Source organism: Podarcis gaigeae (genome assembly GCF_964106915.1).
Source record: "Podarcis gaigeae genome assembly, chromosome: W".
NCBI lineage: Eukaryota > Metazoa > Chordata > Lepidosauria > Squamata > Lacertidae > Podarcis > Podarcis gaigeae.
This window is the reverse complement of record NC_139695.1, coordinates 5,184,098-5,201,974: the sequence shown is the minus strand read 5'-3', so window position 1 is coordinate 5,201,974 and position 17,877 is coordinate 5,184,098. Positions and strand designations below refer to the sequence as shown.

At 39.0% G+C, this 17,877-nt stretch overlaps 1 protein-coding gene and 2 long non-coding RNA genes across 3 annotated transcripts in view; 2 read left to right on the top strand and 1 right to left on the bottom strand.

The window, feature by feature from the left end:
* LOC310836033 (apical endosomal glycoprotein-like) overlaps positions 1-1,822 on the bottom strand; it is a gene marked incomplete at both ends in the record, with an annotated part of 30,002 nt that extends 28,180 nt beyond the window's left edge. The window contains 2 exons of the mRNA XM_083720972.1: positions 1,549-1,649; positions 1,803-1,822. Of these exons, the coding sequence (XP_083577098.1) occupies positions 1,549-1,649; positions 1,803-1,822 (121 nt within the window). The remainder of the gene's footprint in view (positions 1-1,548; positions 1,650-1,802) is intronic.
* Positions 1,823-2,257: 435 nt separating this feature from the next.
* LOC310836024 lies at positions 2,258-12,812 on the top strand. Its single transcript, XR_014559843.1, has 3 exons — positions 2,258-2,550; positions 2,663-3,235; positions 10,553-12,812. It is a non-coding gene; the product is annotated as an uncharacterized lncRNA (long non-coding RNA).
* Positions 3,416-5,404, top strand: LOC310836008. Its single transcript, XR_014559828.1, has 2 exons — positions 3,416-3,991; positions 4,371-5,404. It is a non-coding gene; the product is annotated as an uncharacterized lncRNA (long non-coding RNA).
* Positions 12,813-17,877: the final 5,065 nt, after the last annotated feature.

Here is a 17,877-nt window from a genome sequence, read left to right as displayed (position 1 = left end):
TTACAGACTGAGATTTAACAATCAAAAGTCTGGTGGTCTTGAGATATTTGCAGATGCAAGTTTTGGAAGTGACACTACAGACAGGAAAAGTACGTCTGGAGTTTGCTATATGTACAATCAGGGTCTATTTGATTGGTCATGCAAGAAGCAAACAACAGTTAGCTTAAGTACTTGTGAAGCTGAACTGAATGCACTGTCTTATTCACTTAAGGATTGTGAATGGTTGTTAAAATTGTGCAAAGACATGAAAATTCCTGTCAAATGTCCAATCCAGGTTTACCAGGACAACAAAGCATGTTTGGCTTTGCTGAATTCTGAAGGTTGTAAGCAAAGCACGAAGCACTTGCAATTGAAGTTGCAACATGCTAGGGAATGTATTCAAAAGGGACTCGTAACAGTGTCCTATTTGCCAGGTAATGAAATTCCTGCTGATGTATTGTCCAAGATTGTATCAAAGGATCAACACTGTACCTATGTGCAGAAGTTGGGTTTGTACTGATATTGTACGAACACGCTGCCCAGTGATGTTCACAGAAAGGGGGAGGATGCTGGTTTCTGCTCTCTTTCACTGTGCAGCGAAGTGCTTGTCACGAGACAGGTGTTTACATTCCACAGTCAGTTGCTGTTGGGTTTTCCCACGGGAAAGGGAGACTGGATGTAACGTACACTGGTTTCCTGTTTTTCACTGTTCTTCGCAGTTTAGTTGTTTTCTCTCCGTGCTTTAGAGGAGAGAGGATGTTTTCTCTGCTCCGGCAGAGGCAAGATGTTTTTCTGTAACCTACCAGCTTTGAAGTGTAAATAAAGCAATATAGAGTATGTGCACGTACTCCTCATCATTCCGCTGTGCACGGGACACTGCATTTTCAACATGGGATGTCTTTACATATTGGGACCCCCGGCAGTTATCCGGCCTGACGCCGGCGTCAGTCACCCTCTTGCGTGCCCAGGGTGCGTTCTGTGAGGTTTAGAGCTTACAGGGTTAACAGCTCAGTGTGTCCTGCATCTGGGGAGGAGCTTTCTCCACGTCCAGAAAGCTATTTCGTTGTCTGTGAGTTACTTTCGTTTTCTGCTGAGACACCATGCCTGCTGTCTCAGATGGTCTGTTTGTTATTTTACTGTTCTGCTGTAAATAAAGCTGTTAGTTTAGAACAACAGCGTGTGGACTCTCTCTTCTGCAAGCTTATACACCAAGTGGCCGTGCTGTGCACACTCTGCTGAGTCCTGAAGCAGATAGTACTGCACGGAAGTCTGCCAGACCACTTTACACAGTCTTGGGGTGGGCCTTGCCCCAAGGTGGCGTTGCCTGGCCGTTGCGCCCACCCTCCTCCCGAAACCGGCAGGCACCGGGCTCCTCAAAGTTGCAGCGGAGGGGGGCGGGTGCAGGCGCCGGACCCCAGCGCTACGTCGTCCAGTGCCGCGGTTCCCGCAAAGCCATCTCGGAGCAGCTCAAAGGTCATCTGGAACAGAGAGAAAATACTTTCCGATGCTGTTATTCATGATGATTTTGTTTGTTCTTATTCTAGGCTGGATTCAAACACAAGACCTCACCTGGAAGCTGGGCAGCAGGCGCTGGGGAATCGTGGCCAAGGCACGGCGCCAAGCAGTGCCCTGGCTGCCCGCCTGGGTCCACAACACTTCCTCCGCGGCACCTGCAGATTTCGCAAGCAGGTTGAAGGTGCCTGGGGGGCAGGGGCTCCATTAATTGCTAATATTGTTGTTGTTGTTGTTGTTGTCACCATTATTATCATCTCATCCTTTCCCCCAACTGCTATGTTTTTACCTTTGTTCATTATTCTTACTACCTGTATTTCCTTTTCTTCATCTCTATAACCATTAAACTATTTTTTTAAAAAAAAGGATTCTTGCTGATCCTTATTTATTTATTTATTTATTATTAATAATTTTTATTAAGTACAAATTAGAAAACATACATATTTACAACAAAAGAAAATACAAAAGAAAAAGAAAATACATATAACCAAGGAAAAAAATTTTAGAGAATACTTTGTCTCTTTTCATATTTACAGTTATTTATACCTCTATAAAATGCTATTCACAATAAAGGAGTGAAATGAAAGATATCAGAAAAAAGAACAAAGAACAAAGAAAAAATAAAGAAGTAAAAGAAAAAGATCATAGGTGAAATTTTAGTAGATAAGTATTCACTATACATAGCCGTTCCCATTTATATTTATATTCAATTGTATAATTTCATCTTGTCCTTATCTACCTTAAATAAAGTGGTGGTTTAAAAAAAAAAAAAAGACTTCCACCGTTTGCCTCACGTGTTTTTAATAATCCGTTCGTCAGATCCTCTGTTCTTCATATTTTCCCTTTGGATTTCCTTAATGTCTCACTTTGCATTTTTTATATTACGCACAAGATTATTCTAAACACAACCAGATTTTAGTAGCCGAGCCCTGGTTTTGTAAATAATCATTTAAGAACTCCCATTGCTTCATAACCACAGTTTTGGATTTTCTCCTTATTATGTCCGTCAGTTTTGCTAGTTCCAGGTACTCGCAAAGTTTCCCCAACCATTCTCTTTTTGTTGGGATGCTGTCTTCTTTCCAACAGCTAGCAATCAAAATTCTTGCCGCTGTTGTCGCGTATAGAAATCAATTTTATCTTTTGGGATATCTTTATCTAGAATTCCTAATAGATATGCCTCTGCCTTTTTGTGTGTGATGTCCTTATCAATTTTTTTATTTCGTCGTGGATCATGTCCCAAAAGGTTTTAATCTTTGAGCAAGTCCACCACATGTGGTATAACGTACCTTTTGTTCTGTTACATTGGTCGTTGTTCCTTTTATTTATTTTTGAAAATCTGTCAGGGGTTAGGTACCATCTGTGGTGAATTTTTCTGAAATTCTCCCTTAATAAATCACACGCAGTAAAATTTATGTTTTTCTCCCAAAAAGTTTTCCATCTTTCCAGATCTATCTCATATCCCAAATCGTGCTCCCATTTTAACATGTTTTCCCCTTTCGTCTCTTGTTCTAAGGTGGTTTAATCTATACATTTTTGCAAGTATTTTTTGATCGCTTTTCAATATTTCCTTTTCTAATTTTGAAGTTTTATTTTCCAATCCCCCCTTTTTATGTCTTTTTCATATGTAGCTTTTAATTGTTAATATTGGAACCAATTTATTCCAAATGTTTGTAATTGTTCACAAGTTTTTAATTTAATATTTCCATCTGCATCTTCTAATATTTCCCTATACGTTGGCCAAGTTGTAGGAGTGCAAATATCCAGAGATGTAGTGATCAGGTGGGATTGCTATGAGGAATTATAACAGATATAGAGTAAGCCATCTGTGTCAGCAATGAAAGCATTGTGTTGACTGGGTTTAAACTATTTTGATATGATTCTTTCTTTTTTTTAATAATATTTTTATTAAGTTTCTTTTCTTACAGTCAAAGATATATAGAATAAAGAGAAAAGAAAAAGAACAGAAAAAAAGAAAAAAGAATATACAAAAAATCCAACTTTCCATAATGTTTTTTAACAATCCAACTGGACTTCCCCACATCCTCCAAACCCTGCGTTCTTTGTGATAAAAACGTCAGCAATTTGTTACCTTGTTTCATAACTTACTGTATCTTTCAGTTTATCAAGTTTCTAGATTCACGGTGTTATATCCCAATTCTTATATATTTAAAATAGACATAATAAAGTTATTTCATAGTTCCACCTCTTATTCCTTGTACCTTAATTTTCAATTCGCCTAATCAAGTTGCTGAAGCTTAAATTTCCTAATCGTGCATTTTCTTAACATTCATACAACTTGTAATGTTTTTGCAAATAGTCCTTAAATTTTTTCCAGTCCTCTTCCATTGTTTCCTCTCCCAAGTCTCGGATTCTGCCAGTCATTTCAGCCAGTTCCATATAATCCATCAACTGCGTCTGCCATTCCTCCAGCGTGGGTAAATCTTGTATCTTCCAATACTTTGCAATGAGAATTCTTGCTGCTGTAAAGGTAAAGGTAAAGGTACCCCTGCCTGTACGGGCCAGTCTTGCCAGACTCTGGGGTTGTGCGCCCATCTCACTCAAGAGGCCAGGGGCCAGCGCTGTCCGGAGACACTTCCGGGTCACGTGGCCAGCGTGACAAAGCTGCATCTGGCGAGCCAGAGCCGCACACGGAAACGCCGTTTACCTTCCCGCTAGTAAGCGGTCCCTATTTATCTACTTGCACCCGGAGGTGCTTTCGAACTGCTAGGTTGGCAGGCGCTGGGACCGAGCAGCGGGAGCGCACCCCGCCGCAGGGATTCGAACCACCGACCTTTCGATCGGCAAGTCCTAGGCGCTGAGGCTTTAACCCACAGCGCCACCTGCGTCCCTCTCTTGCTGCTGTAGTAGCATACATAAAGAAAATTCTATCCTTCTTTAACACCTTCTGGTCCACAATGCCCAGAAGAAAGGCCTCTGGTTTCTTGGGAAAGGTATATCTAAATACCTTTTTTAACTCATTGTAAATCACTTCCCAGAAGGCCTTCACTTTTGGACAAGTCCACCAGAGGTGAAAGAATGTCCCTTCAGCCTCCTTACATTTCCAACATTTGTTGTCGGACAGGTGATATATCTTAGCAAGCTTGACTGGGGTCATGTACCACCGGTATATCATTTTCATAATGTTTTCCTTCAAGGCATTACATGCCGTAAATTTCATTCCGGTGTTCCATAACCTTTCCCAGTCCTCAAACATGATGTTGTGCCCAATGTCCTGTGCCCATTTTATCATGGCAGATTTAACTATCTCGTCCTGTGTATTCCATTTAAGCAGCAAGTTATACATTCTCGAAAGTGTCTTAGTTTTTGGTTCTAACAATTCCGTCTCTAGTTTCAATTTTTCCACCTGGAACCCAACCTTTTTGTCTATTTTAAAAACCTCTTGAATTTGAGCGTAATGTAGCCAATCTCGCACCTTATTTTTTAATTTTTCCAAGCTCTGCAACCTCCAATTTTCTCCAGTTTTTTCAATTATTTCCCAATATTTCGGCCAATAGGCCTCCATATTGAGTCTTTTTCGGGCCTTAGCCTCCACCGGTGATAGCCACCTTGGGGTCTTACCCTCTAATAAGTCTTTGTATTTTATCCAGACCATAAATATTGCTCTTCTGACAATATGGTTTTTAAACAGTTTGTGAACTTTAACCTTGTCGTACCACAAATATGCATGCCAACCAAAAGCATTGTCAAACCCTTCCAGATCTAGGACATCAGTGTTCTCCAACAGAAACCAATCCTTCAACCAGCAGAAAGCTGCAGATTCATAATACAACCTCAAGTCCGGCAGGGCAAACCCCCCTCTTTCTTTCGAGTCAGTTAATATTTTAAACTTTATTCGGGGCTTTTTGCCCTGCCAAACAAACTTAGAAATATCCTTCTGCCACTTTCCAAAACATTCCACTCTGTCCACGATCTGTAGGGCCTGGAACAGAAATAACATTTTCGGCAATACATTCATTTTTATAGCTGCAATTCTACCCAACAAGGAAAGTTTCGATCTTGACCAAATTTCCAAGTCTTTTTTGATTTCCGACCAACATTTTTCATAATTATCTTTAAACAAATTCATATTTTTGGAGGTCAAATGAACCCCTAGGTATTTCACTTTTTTAACCACGCTTAATTCTGTCTCTTTCTGAAACTCCTCTGTTTCTGTAGGTGTCAAATTTTTAGCTAACACCTTGGTTTTTTGCTTGTTCAACTTAAATCCCGCCACCCGACCAAATTCATGAATCAATTCTAAAACTCTTTTTATACTAGATTCTGGCTCCTGTAATGTTAAAACCAAATCATCTGCAAATGCTTTCAGTTTGTATTGTTTCACTCCGACCTGTATTCCTTGTACCAACCGGTCCTCCCTAATCATATTCAAAAGCACCTCTAGGACTGAAATAAATAAAAGAGGGGATAGGGGGCACCCCTGTCGTGTCCCTTTTTCAATTTTAAACTCCTCTGTCACCACATTGTTCACTATCAGTTTAGCTTTTTGCTCTGAATAAATTGCTTCTATTCCATTTTCAAACCCCCGTCCCACTCCCATCCCTTCCAAGTTTTCCTTCATAAACATCCAGGAAATGTTGTCAAAGGCTTTCTCCGCATCAATAAAAATTAACACCGCTCTCGTATTGATATTTGTTTGTAAAAGTTCCAAAATATCAATAATGTTCCTAGTGTTATCAAACAAATGTCTACCAGGGAGAAAGCCTGCCTGGTCCTTATGAATCACTCCATTGAGTACTTTTTTAAGCCTACTTGCCAGAATGTCCGCAAAGATTTTATAATCCACATTTAGGAGTGAGATGGGACGGTAGTTCTTAAGTTGAGTCTTTTCAGTTTCTGATTTAGGTATCAATGTGATGAAAGCTTCTTTCCACGTTTCCGGTGCCTTCTTCCCCTCCATGATCTGGTTACAAACCTCCATCAAGGGTTGTATCAGATAGTCTTTCAAAGTCTTATAATATTTGGAGGTAAGTCCATCCGGGCCTGGAGATTTGCCTAGTTGCAAATTCTGAATGGCACCCTCAATTTCATGTTGTGTTATTTTACAGTTCAGGATTGTTCTCTTTTCCTGAGATAATTTTGATAATCCATTAATTTTTAGAAATTGATCCACCTCAAACTCTTTCTGTGGCCCCTGTACATAAAGTTCTTTAAAATATCTCTGGAAACACTTTCTAATTTCTTCTGGTTTCTGGACAATTCTCCCTTCAATCTCTAGATTTGTAACTGTATTTAATTTTTGTCTCTTTTTTAACTGCCATGCTAGCAGTTTTCCACATTTATTCGCTGATTCAAATGATCTTTGCTTCATTTGTTTAATTTTCCATTCAACCTCTTGGTTTATCAATTTTGAATATTGTGCTTGATAGAATTTAACTTCTCTCAGCACCTCCTTCGACTTTGGCTTAGATCTTAGTTTTTTCTCCCCTTCTCTTATTTTCTCCAATATCTTATCCTTCTTTTCATTCCAGAGTCTTTTCTTAATCGTGTTTTGTTGTATCAGAAATCCTCTCATAACTGCTTTACTTGCGTCCCAGATTGTTCTTTTTTCCACCGTAGTGTTCAAATTTATCTCAAAATAGTCTTTTAGAGTTTTTTGGGCCTTCTTCACGATCTCCTGATCTCTTAATAGGGTGTCATTCATTTTCCATCTAAAGGAACCGATTGGATTAAGTCTCAATTCCACTTTCAAGGCGTTATGGTCGGAGCAGGTTTTTGGGCAGATTTCCACTTTTCTAGTCTTAGGTGCCAGCCCTCTAGTTGTCCATATTTGGTCGATTCGTGTCCACGACAGATGAGCCTCCGAAAAGAAGGTTCCTTCTTTACCTAGGGGGTTCTTTGTCCTCCATATGTCGATCAAATCCATATTGTCGGTTAGTTCAAAAAAGGTTTTAGGTAGCCTTCCATCTTTTGTTATGTTTTGATTTTGTGACTTATCCATGTTTGTAGATACCACCCCGTTCATATCTCCGATCATAATGATGTTGGTATAGTCCAGGTAATCCAGCATAGTCTCATGCAGCTTCTTAAAAAATTCTGATTTCCCCTCGTTTGGTGCATATATTCCTAATATCAGAAATTTTTCTCCTTGTGTCTGAATTTCAATCGCCAAAATTCTTCCTTGTTCATCTTTAAATAAAAATTTCGGTGACAGGCTCTCCTTTGCATAAATCACCACTCCTCTTTTCTTAACTCTGTCCGATGAAATAAATTCCTGGCCTAATCTTTTATTAATTAGCACTTTTCTATGGAGCCTAGTCACATGGGTTTCTTGCAGGCAAATAATGTCCAATTGTTCCTTTTTCAAAATGTGAAATACTCTTCTTCTTTTTTCCGGGGAATTTCCACCATTTATATTCCAACTAAGTAGCTGCAGAGACATCCTGGGTTAATTCGTTGATCCTACAGTGGGGTCTCTTCCTTTTCCTCTGATCCCGAGGATGGGAGCGTTGGTCCAGCTCCAGGCAATGTTGGTCCAGGTGGTGGTGGTGGCCAAGATGCTGTTGCTCCTTTTTGGAGGTCTTCCCCGTGGTCATGCAAGAACTTTTGCTGGTCTTCTGTTGTTTTAATTTTAACCTTCTTTCCTTTGTAGGTAAAAGATAATCCTTGTGGGAACTCCCACCTGTAAGGAATTGCGTTGTATCTCAACAGTTTTGTCAGTTCTAAATAGGTGGCTCTAAGGTCCAGTAACTGTTTCGGTATATCTCTGTAAATTTCAGCCCTTTTGTCTTTTATTTGAAGTGATTTTCTAAAATGCAGGCCTAGTATCTTGTCTCTTTCTTCCCTTGATCTCAGAATAATCAAACAATCTCTGGATTTGTCTTTCCTTACCAATCTTCCCAGTCTGAATGCAGTTACAATCTTAAAATCCTTATCTTCTTCTATACCCCAGAACTTAGAAAATTCAGATGTCAAATAGCCACTCAGGTCTTCTTGTTCAAGTTCTGGAATAGCTCTCAGCCTGAGATTGTTCTCCCTATTTTTCAATTCAACCATTGACAGGTAGGCTTGTTGTTCCCCAATCTGTTTTTGCAAAGGCTTCACTTCTCCCTTGATCTCATCAACCTTCTTATTGGCTTGCTCTGCTTTTTGATTGGCTTCTTCAGCTAGTTTATGATTTTCAGCCGTTGCTCCTTGCAAATTTTCAATTGCCCGTGTATGCTGTGAAACCTGATCAGTCAATTTGCTAATCGAAGATGTAGCTTGGTCAATTTTGGTTGATTGATTATCCACCTTTTGATTTAAAATTGCCAGTTGCTCCAAAATTTGTTTCAAAACTGCTTCAGATCCTCCTGTTGCCATATCTTCTGCTGTAGGCTGTTCAGCTTCCCCCCTCTGTGCTTCCAGCACAGCTGGGACCGATGATCTACGTTGATGAGTCAAAGTTGTTTGAACAAGTTGTACAGTTTGTTTTGCTTTCGCTTTAGCTGCTCTTGTTCTCCCTGAGCCACTCATTCCACACCTGCCTCTGTTCAAGGTCAAGTTGTCTATTGTTCCATGGGAAAGACAAGTCCAGAGTATAAACACTCAAACAACAGAAAGTCAAAATAAAGTATAGTTCCCAGGCCTCTATAACTCTGCAATCCTCTAGGGGGAGTACCACAAAAGTTCAGAAAAAAGAAATAACTTTTTCCGCCATTAAAGTTCCTGCAATCCCAATGCTTAATCCCTATAGTTCCAGTACAAAAGGAAGGTTCTCCAGAGCTCTCTTTTTAAAATCACAAAGTTTCAAAAGGGGTGCCAGCAACAGTGTCTAATCAATAGTGCTCCAAAGTAACAGTTTAAGTTCAAGTAACAGTTTCCGCAGTTTGGCAGTTCTCTTACGTCTGGCAGCCCGACGGCTTGGTTTCTTTAGTCCTTCTTTAGTCCTTATAATCCACAAACAAGAGGAGAGTTCCAGTTAAAAGTCCAACAAGTTCAAAAGAATTTCCTCTTTTCCCCTTAAAAGCTTAATCAACAGATGCACGGTGGTCCCAAGTTTTTACAGTCTCTTTTAAAGCGCTTCCCGCTTCTCAGAGTCTTTGCTTTGATCTTGTAAGCAAAATCGGAAGACGGACTTCCTGTTTCTCGTCTCCCGTTTTCAGCCGAATTTAATAATTTAGTCCCGAAATTTTAATGCCCCTTACTCACGGGTATGTTGCTTGTAATCTGATGTTTCAAGAAGAAAGGTCGGCGCTCATCGGCAGCAGCCGCGCGGCTTCGCTTCCGCAGAAAGAGCGATGAACTCACAGCACCGCTCCCCCTTCTACGTTCCGGAGCCCCTTACGGGGTTCCTTCTCCGTTTCTGGGGGGGCTTCTGGTGCCCGCCGAGTCCCACGGCCACGGGCTCACCTTGCCCGTGGTTTTTCTTAATGGGTCGCCGCTATGCCGCAGCGAGCGACCCTTTTCCGCGGAGCCCCTCTTCAAAGGCAGAAGAGGACCGCCATTGCCGTTTCGCGCCGCCTCCGGAAGCCCTATTTTGATATGATTCTTGATCAATCAACACCCCTGCATCCCTGTTCCATTCCTCTCTTCCTCACATGTCACGTACACAGCAGTTGCTTCTCCAGGCAGGCATCCTGGGCCATAAAGATAGTGGGCAAGTTTATTTGATGTAGTTTCCATATATATTAATCTTAGGGCCTGGAAATAGTTTCACAGGAAGGTGATAAAGATGCCTACCTCCTTGCCATCCTTCCATCCTCTCTTGTTTACTCCTGTTTGTGATCTCCGGGGTTTCTCTAGTCCTCTTTTATTTACTCTCAGATTATGTATGCATGCTCAGAGTAGTAGTCTTTGTAGTTAAAAGAATTTCTTTTTATCTAACTTTGTCCCCACGTGGGTTTTGTTGAAATGCTCAGAAGAAATCTGATTGGTTCTTTCGAACACTCTGTAAAAAGTCCTTTTGTGAATAAAACGGCCTGGGCCAGGGGCTGGACATGGGACAGGCACAGAAAGACACGATTATACGCACCCTTCCCAGAGTCTTGCTGGTTCAAGTCTCTGTGTGTATTCTTATTAATCAGAGTTCAATCCTTCCTTTACTTTGCGAACGCAACACAAGTCTCTTTTGCATTACTCTTTAATGTTGTGGTTGCCTCCACTGGTGAAACCCATTGGGGAGTTTTCTCGATAATTTTTCCTTTTGTTCTTTCCCAGACATCCAAAAGAGCCTTTCTTACTATGTGATTTGTAAATTTTTTATGTTGTTCTTTTTTGTCATAAAATAAATAGCCATGCCAGCCGTATATTTTGTCCCAACCCTCTAGTGTTAGGACTTCATTATCTTTTAATAATATCCATTTTTTTTATCCAACACCAACACGCTGCCTCAAAATACTTTCTTAAATCTGGCACTGCGAATCCTCCACTTTCCTTTGGGCCCATCATTACTTCTCATTTTATCCTTGCCTGTTCCCCCTGCCATATAAAATTTGCAAGCTCTCTTTGCCAGCTTATAAAATATTTAGTTCCTATTACAATTGGAATCATTTGAAATAAAAATAGAATTTTGGGGAGTATCATCATTTTAATCATAGATATTCTTCCACCTAATGATAATTTTAGTTTTCCCCATTTATCCATACTTCCTTTAATTTCTTTCCATTTTTTGATATAATTGTCGTTAAATAAATTTGTATTTTTATTTGTAATCCATATCCCTAAGTAGTTCACTTTATTTTCTATTTTTAGTCCTGTTGTTTCCTCTAATTCCTTTTTCCCTTTCTTGCCTATATTTTTAGTTATCAATTTCGATTTATCTTTGTTCAATTTGAATCCTGCTACTTCGCCAAATTCTTTCATTCTTTCTAATGCTTTTTTATACTTTATTTTGGTGTTTTGGTTGTAATAATCACATTGTCTGCAAATGCTCTTACTTTGTAACACTGTGTACCAAGACATATGCCCTTTATTTCTTCGTCCTTTCTCAGAGCTATTAATAGGGTTTCTAATATTGTTATAAATAGGAGCGGGGATAAAGGACATCCCTGTCGTGTCCCTCTCTCGATGTCAAATTCTTCTGTAATTTCGTTGTTTAGGATTAGTTTGGCTCTTTGTTTTTTGTAAATTGCTTGAATTCCATTCATAATTCTTTTACCTAAATTTAAACTTTTGCAAGTTTTAAACATAAATTTCCAAGAGACACTGTCAAATGCCTTTTCAGCGTCTGCCGAAAGCATTGAAATTTCTTTACTTGGATTCATTTCGGCATATTCTATTAAGTCTATAATTATTCTAGTGTTGTCCTTTATTTGTCTGGCTGGCAAAAATCCTGCCCGATCTTTTTAAATTATCCTTTTTAGCAGAGTTTTCATTCTATTTGCAAAAACTCCAGTAAATATTTTATAGTCTATATAGCCTGTAGTTTTTTATAAGTCTCAGATCTGTACCTTGCTTTGGGATAAGGGTTATCAATGCTTCTTGCCACAAATTGGGTATTTCTCCTTTGTCTAAAATTTCATTCATAATTAATTGTATAATTAATTTGGTTGTTATTATTTCCTCTAATTTTTTATAATATGTTACTGAAATTCCGTCTGGTCCCGGCGATTTCCCATCCTTCATATTTTTAATCACTTTTTTAATCTCTTCAAGTTCAATATTTGAATTTAAAATTGCATATTCTTCTTCTATATCTGGTAATCTATTTTCTAATAGGTATTTTTGGATTTTCTTTTCCTCTTTCAATTCTACTTTTTATTATTTTTTTGTAATATTTTATAAATCTTTCTTTGATTTGTTTTGGGTCAATAATTTCTTTTTCTTCATCAATAATTCTATTTATTACTCTTTCTACCTGTCTTTCCTTAATAAACCATGCCAGCATCCTACCCGGTTTATTTTCCTGTTCAAAATATATTTGTTTTGTCCATGTAATTTTTCCCCTCAACTTCTCTATTTATTAAATTCAATAGGTGGGCTTCTAAGTTCTTTATTTGTTGGAGGATATCTTCATTTTTGGGGGTTTTCACTAAATCTTTTTTTTCTCTCTTATTTGTTTATTTATTTCCATAATATTATTATCTTTATTTCTCCTTATCCTTCCCATTTGTTGTATTACATAACCTCACATATAGGCTTTACTCGCTTCCCAAATCATTTTTTTATCTGTATCCTGATTTTCATTTATTTCATAAAATTCTGTCAATATTTCCTTAGCCCTTTTAACCCTTTGATCATCTCTCCATACCTCCTCCTTCATTCTCCACCTTCCCTTAGTGTGCTTTTGAAATTTCATATATATTGGATTGTGATCTGATATCGATCTATTCAGTATCTCTGCTTTTTCTAAACTCAGTATCAACTTTTTTGATAGCTATATTGTGTTGATTCGTCCCCCAGATTTTTTTGCCTCCGAGTAGTGGGTTATGTCTTTAGCACTTGGATTTTTTGTTCTCCAGGAATCATATAAATTAAAATTCTCAATTAAGTGGGAAAAGGAGAGTGGAAAAAGGAGAGTCGTTATTTATTATCGTCATGGCTCTTTACCAGTCATCATTTAATACCATCAACTGGTGTTTTTAATTTTTCTGGATTGTAACTTATCACCAGTATTCGTTATTGAGAAATAGTACTTTTTACCATTATTTATTCTTATCATTCTTTTTATATGATAATATAAGAATTTCTTAGAAAAATATTATAAATATGAATATAATATAAATAATATAAAATATAAAAATGAAAATAAGAAATAAGAAATACAATTTCTCAATAATGAATTAATATTATTTCATTTGTCTGTGAACTGCCCTGACACTTCTGGGTATAGGGTGGTATATAAAATATAACAATAATAAAATTATTATTATTATTATTATTATTATTATTATTATTATTATTATTATTATTATTACTACTACTACTACTACTACTACTACCATTAAACAGTGTTATTATTTGTTCTTCTTGATTGTAATTTATCTCTTGAATAAGTGCCCGGGTCCGGCATGTTTCCCCTGCACCAGAATTCATATGCTGTTTCTTGCTAACTAAACAGCTTTTATTTACATCGGACAGATAATGCAAGCAATTCCGTCAGAGTCTGGCGCTATAGCGTGCATCTCTGACTCTTCTCCAGTCAGAAGTGAAACTATCACACAGACAAAGAGCTCAGCTCCTGGATGTGGGAAGCTCCTCCCCAGATGCAGGACACATAGAGGTTAACCCTATAACCACCAAACCTCACACCCCCTCTTGCCCTGTATCTGGGGGAATGTAAGCATAACCACTCACTCCAAACACAGACCTTCACAGAACTCCCCATGACGCTCAGTGGCATAGCGTGGGGGGTGCAGCGGGGGCCAGCCGCACCGGGCGCAACATCTGGGGGTTAGGGTTAGGGGGCGCAAATCCACGGGTTAGGGGGCGCAAATTACTTGCCTTGCCCCGGGTGCTGACAACCCACGCTACGCCACTGATGACGCTGGAAGGTCAGCGGTTTTGTGAAACCATCAGCGAGGTTCCTGGCACTGGGACAGTATTTAAAGTGAACTAATCCCGCCCGAACACTCTGGCACATATTCTGGAAACAGACGTCTAGGTGTTTGGTCCTGGCCTTAAACTGCCTAAACTTGTTCGGAGGGAAAATCTGTAGAAAACCCTGGGGATATTAGAAAATGCTTTCAGAAACATTTTAAACAGCTGTATAAAAAAGGTAAAGAGGATACAGATAAAATCGAGCAATTTCTTAGGACAAATGAATTGCAGAAAATTCCCGCAGATAAAAAACCACTACTCAATGACAAGATTACTAGGCAGGAGGTTGAGATGGCAATAAACCAGATGCAAATGGGCAGAGCCCCAGGACTGGATGGATTATCTGCCAAATACTATAAAACTTTTAAAGACTGGTTAATTCAACCTTTGGCAGAGGTTTGTAATGAGATACTGAAAGGAGGGAGGGCACCTGCAACCTGGAAAGAGGCACTTATAACTGTGATACCGAAATCTGAACAAGATAGGTCAGATGTAAAGAATTACAGTCCAATCTCACTACTGAACGTAGACTATAAAATATTTGCAGATATCCTGGCTAATAGACTGAAAAAGGTTTTTATCAGAATATATACATAAAGACCAGGCAGGCTTTCTGCCTGGAATACATATGAAAGATAATATTAGAAATATAGTGGATATTCTGGAAAGATTAGAGGCTACAAGAAACACCAAAGCATTATTAATGTTTATTGATGCGGAGAAAGCCTTTGACAATATCTCTTGGTTTTTTATGGAAAAAAATTTGGAAAGTATTGAGGTTGGTCAACAATTTCTAAATAGTATCAAAGCGATCTATTCTGAACAAAAAGCTAAAATTATTATTAATAATGTGGTCTCGGAAGAAATTAAAATTGAAAAAGGAACCAGGCAAGGGTCCCACTTTTCCTTGAGGTCTTGCTGAACAGTTTAAGAAAAGAAGAGAAAGTCAAGGGCATTGTAGTGGGTTCGAAACAATATAAACTAAAAGGCTTTGCTGATGATTTGGTTCTAACTTTACAGGATCCAGAGACCAGTGCAGTAAAAGCACTGGAGATGATACAGGAGTACGGGCAGCTGGCTGGATTTAAATTAAACAAGAGCAAAACCAAAGTAATCGATAAAAGCTTAGATAAAGATGAAAGAAAAACCCTTATAGAAAAAAACAGGCCTAGCATTTACGAAGAAGGTTAAATACTTGGGTGTGAATTTAACAGCCATGAATTTGAATTTGTATAAAGATAATTATGAGAAAGTATGGAATGAAATAAAAAGAGATTTAGAGATTTGGTCAAACTTAAAATTTTCACTTATGGGACGAATATCGGTGGTTAAGATGAATGTACTGCCGAAAATGTTGTTTCTATTTCAAACGTATTGATAATGTTAAATGTTTTAAAGAATGGCAGAAGGCCCTGTCCAAATTTATCTGGCAAGGGAAAGAACTGAGAATTAAGTATAAATTACTTACAGATTCAAAAGAAAGAGGAGGCTTTCCCTACCTGATTTAAAGATATATTTTGAGGCTGCGGCCTTCTGCTGGATTAAAGATTGGATCAATCTAGAAAATGAGGACATTTTGGACCTAGAAGGATTGGACAGTAGGTTTGGCTGGCATGCATATCTTTGGTATGACAAAATAAAGGCCTATAGTGGCTTTAAGAGTCATATACCGTATTTTTTGCTCTATAGGACACACTTTTCCCCCTCCAAAAATGAAGGGGAAATGTGTGTGCGTCCTATGGAGCGAATGCAGGCTTTCGCTGAAGCCTGGAGAGCGAGAGGGGTCGGTGCGCACTGACCCCTCTCACTCTCCAGGCTTCAGGAAGCTATCTGCAAGCCTTTGGAGCATGGTGGGAGTGCCCGCCGGGCTCCGAAGGCTTGCGGATAGCAGCCTGCAGCCCAAAGCCCGGGGAGCGCAGCGCTGTGCTCCCCGGGCTTCAGGCAGCTATCGGGCAGCTTCTGCCAAAGCTGCTCGCAGCCTCTCCTGGCTGGAGAGGTTGTGCGTGGCTAAAGAGGAAGCCAAGACAGCCAGTGGGATGGATCTTTGCTCTTTGGGGCTGAAATAATTTTTTTTCTTTATTCTCCTCTGGTCCAGGGCACCCTATGGAGCGAAAAATACGGTAATTAGGAAGGCAGTTTTTAATGTTTGGTCTAGATATCAGGATCTTTTGGTAAGAAGAACACCCAAATGGATTTCACCAATGGAAGTGCAGGCACAAAAAAAGCTTAATATGGAAAATAAGTGGTTGAGATACTCAGGTTTATTGGTTAAAGACGGGGAGGGATTTACGTTAAAATCATTCGAACAAATCAAAGATAAAGTAAATTGGCTTCAATATTACCAAATTAATGAATTATTTAAGATTGATAAGAAAAAAGGTATTGCAATTGAAAAAACCAAACTGGAAACGGAGTTGTTAGATACTAATGTTAAAAATTTGTCTAAAATGTATAATTTGTTATTGGAGTGGCATACAAAAGATGAACAAGAAAAATCGGTTATGATTGATTGGGCACAAGATGTGGGACATAATATAATGATGGAGGATTGGGAGAGACTTTGGAAGAAAGGGGTTAAGTTTACCGCATATACAATGTTAAAGGAAAATATTATGAAAATCATGTATAGATGGTACGTAACCCCTGTTAAACTGGCGAAGCTCTACCACAATTGTGATAATTTATGCTGGAAATGTAAAGAAAAGGAAGGTACTTTCTATCATATGTGGTGGACTTGCTCCAAGGTAAAAGACTTCTGGGGAAAAAATTATAATGAATTAAAAAAAAAGATGAAATAGGACTTCCACTTTTACCACAGCTGCAACAGTGTGAGCTCTGACTGTAGTAAGCAAGTCAGGGCATACACCGGTACTGTGAGGGGCGACGTTTGGCTAAACGACCCCTGAAAAGGCTTGGAAGGAAGCTCAAGCCAAAGAAACTTCGGCAGTGTCTTTTTGGAGTCCCGGCACCCCTCACCAAAAGAATAAAAGGCTGAGGTGGGGGGGGGGGGAAATCCAGGCACAGAGAAGAACATCAAACAGACCGGTGAAAAGCCTCACATCACTGAAGCAGTGACAAGATGGTAAAATCTCTATTTATATATTTAAATAAACGTAAAGTGGTAGCAGTAACAATAAAACCTAAAAGAAAATAAGACAAGGGGAAAAAAGGAAACTCGGGGGGGAACCCCTCAAGAAGCGAGTAAACCCAAAACAAAATAAGGAGTAAAAATAGCGGAGGGGAAGTAATGCTACCACAAAAGTAAAGGGAAGACAGAAGAGCTGAAAAATATATATGGAGAGAGTGTAAAGAAATCACTCAGATTGCAATTAAACTATTTAAAAGCACACTATCTGAAACGGACTTACTACAAAGTGCAAAGCAGTGCAGGCTGTCTGTTGTTGGAGCTGGGTGGAGTAAAGCAGCTGCTTTGAAACTGAATGTCCTTGAAGGAAAGATAAGGACAAAGGAATAAGGAACGCTGTGGTGAAAAGGAGGGGAATTTAACAGATAAGATGGCGTCGAGTGTCTGAAGACGCTGAGTAATCACCAAGAAGGAGGAAGTGACGAAGACAAAACAGTGAAAGAGAGGCTTAAAGGAGGGCAGAAGCTGGCAAGCTGAGTAAATAAGAACACAGTGACACCCAGTGGACAAAGTAGGAAAAGCAGCAATAAAGGAAAATTGAAGTAATAGAAGGACATCTGGTGGTTGAAAAAGAGAATGCAAAATGTCTCATGCAATTAAAAAACAGACTGGAACTGGAAGTCAACAGCAACAATTAAGAAGAAACTCAGGCTTTGAAGAAATGGATTTGAGGGACCTTATTATTAGTTTGAAATTGGATGTTGGAGCATTGAGAAAAGAGTTGGAAGAAAAAATTAATACAATTGATGGGAAATTAGAAAAAT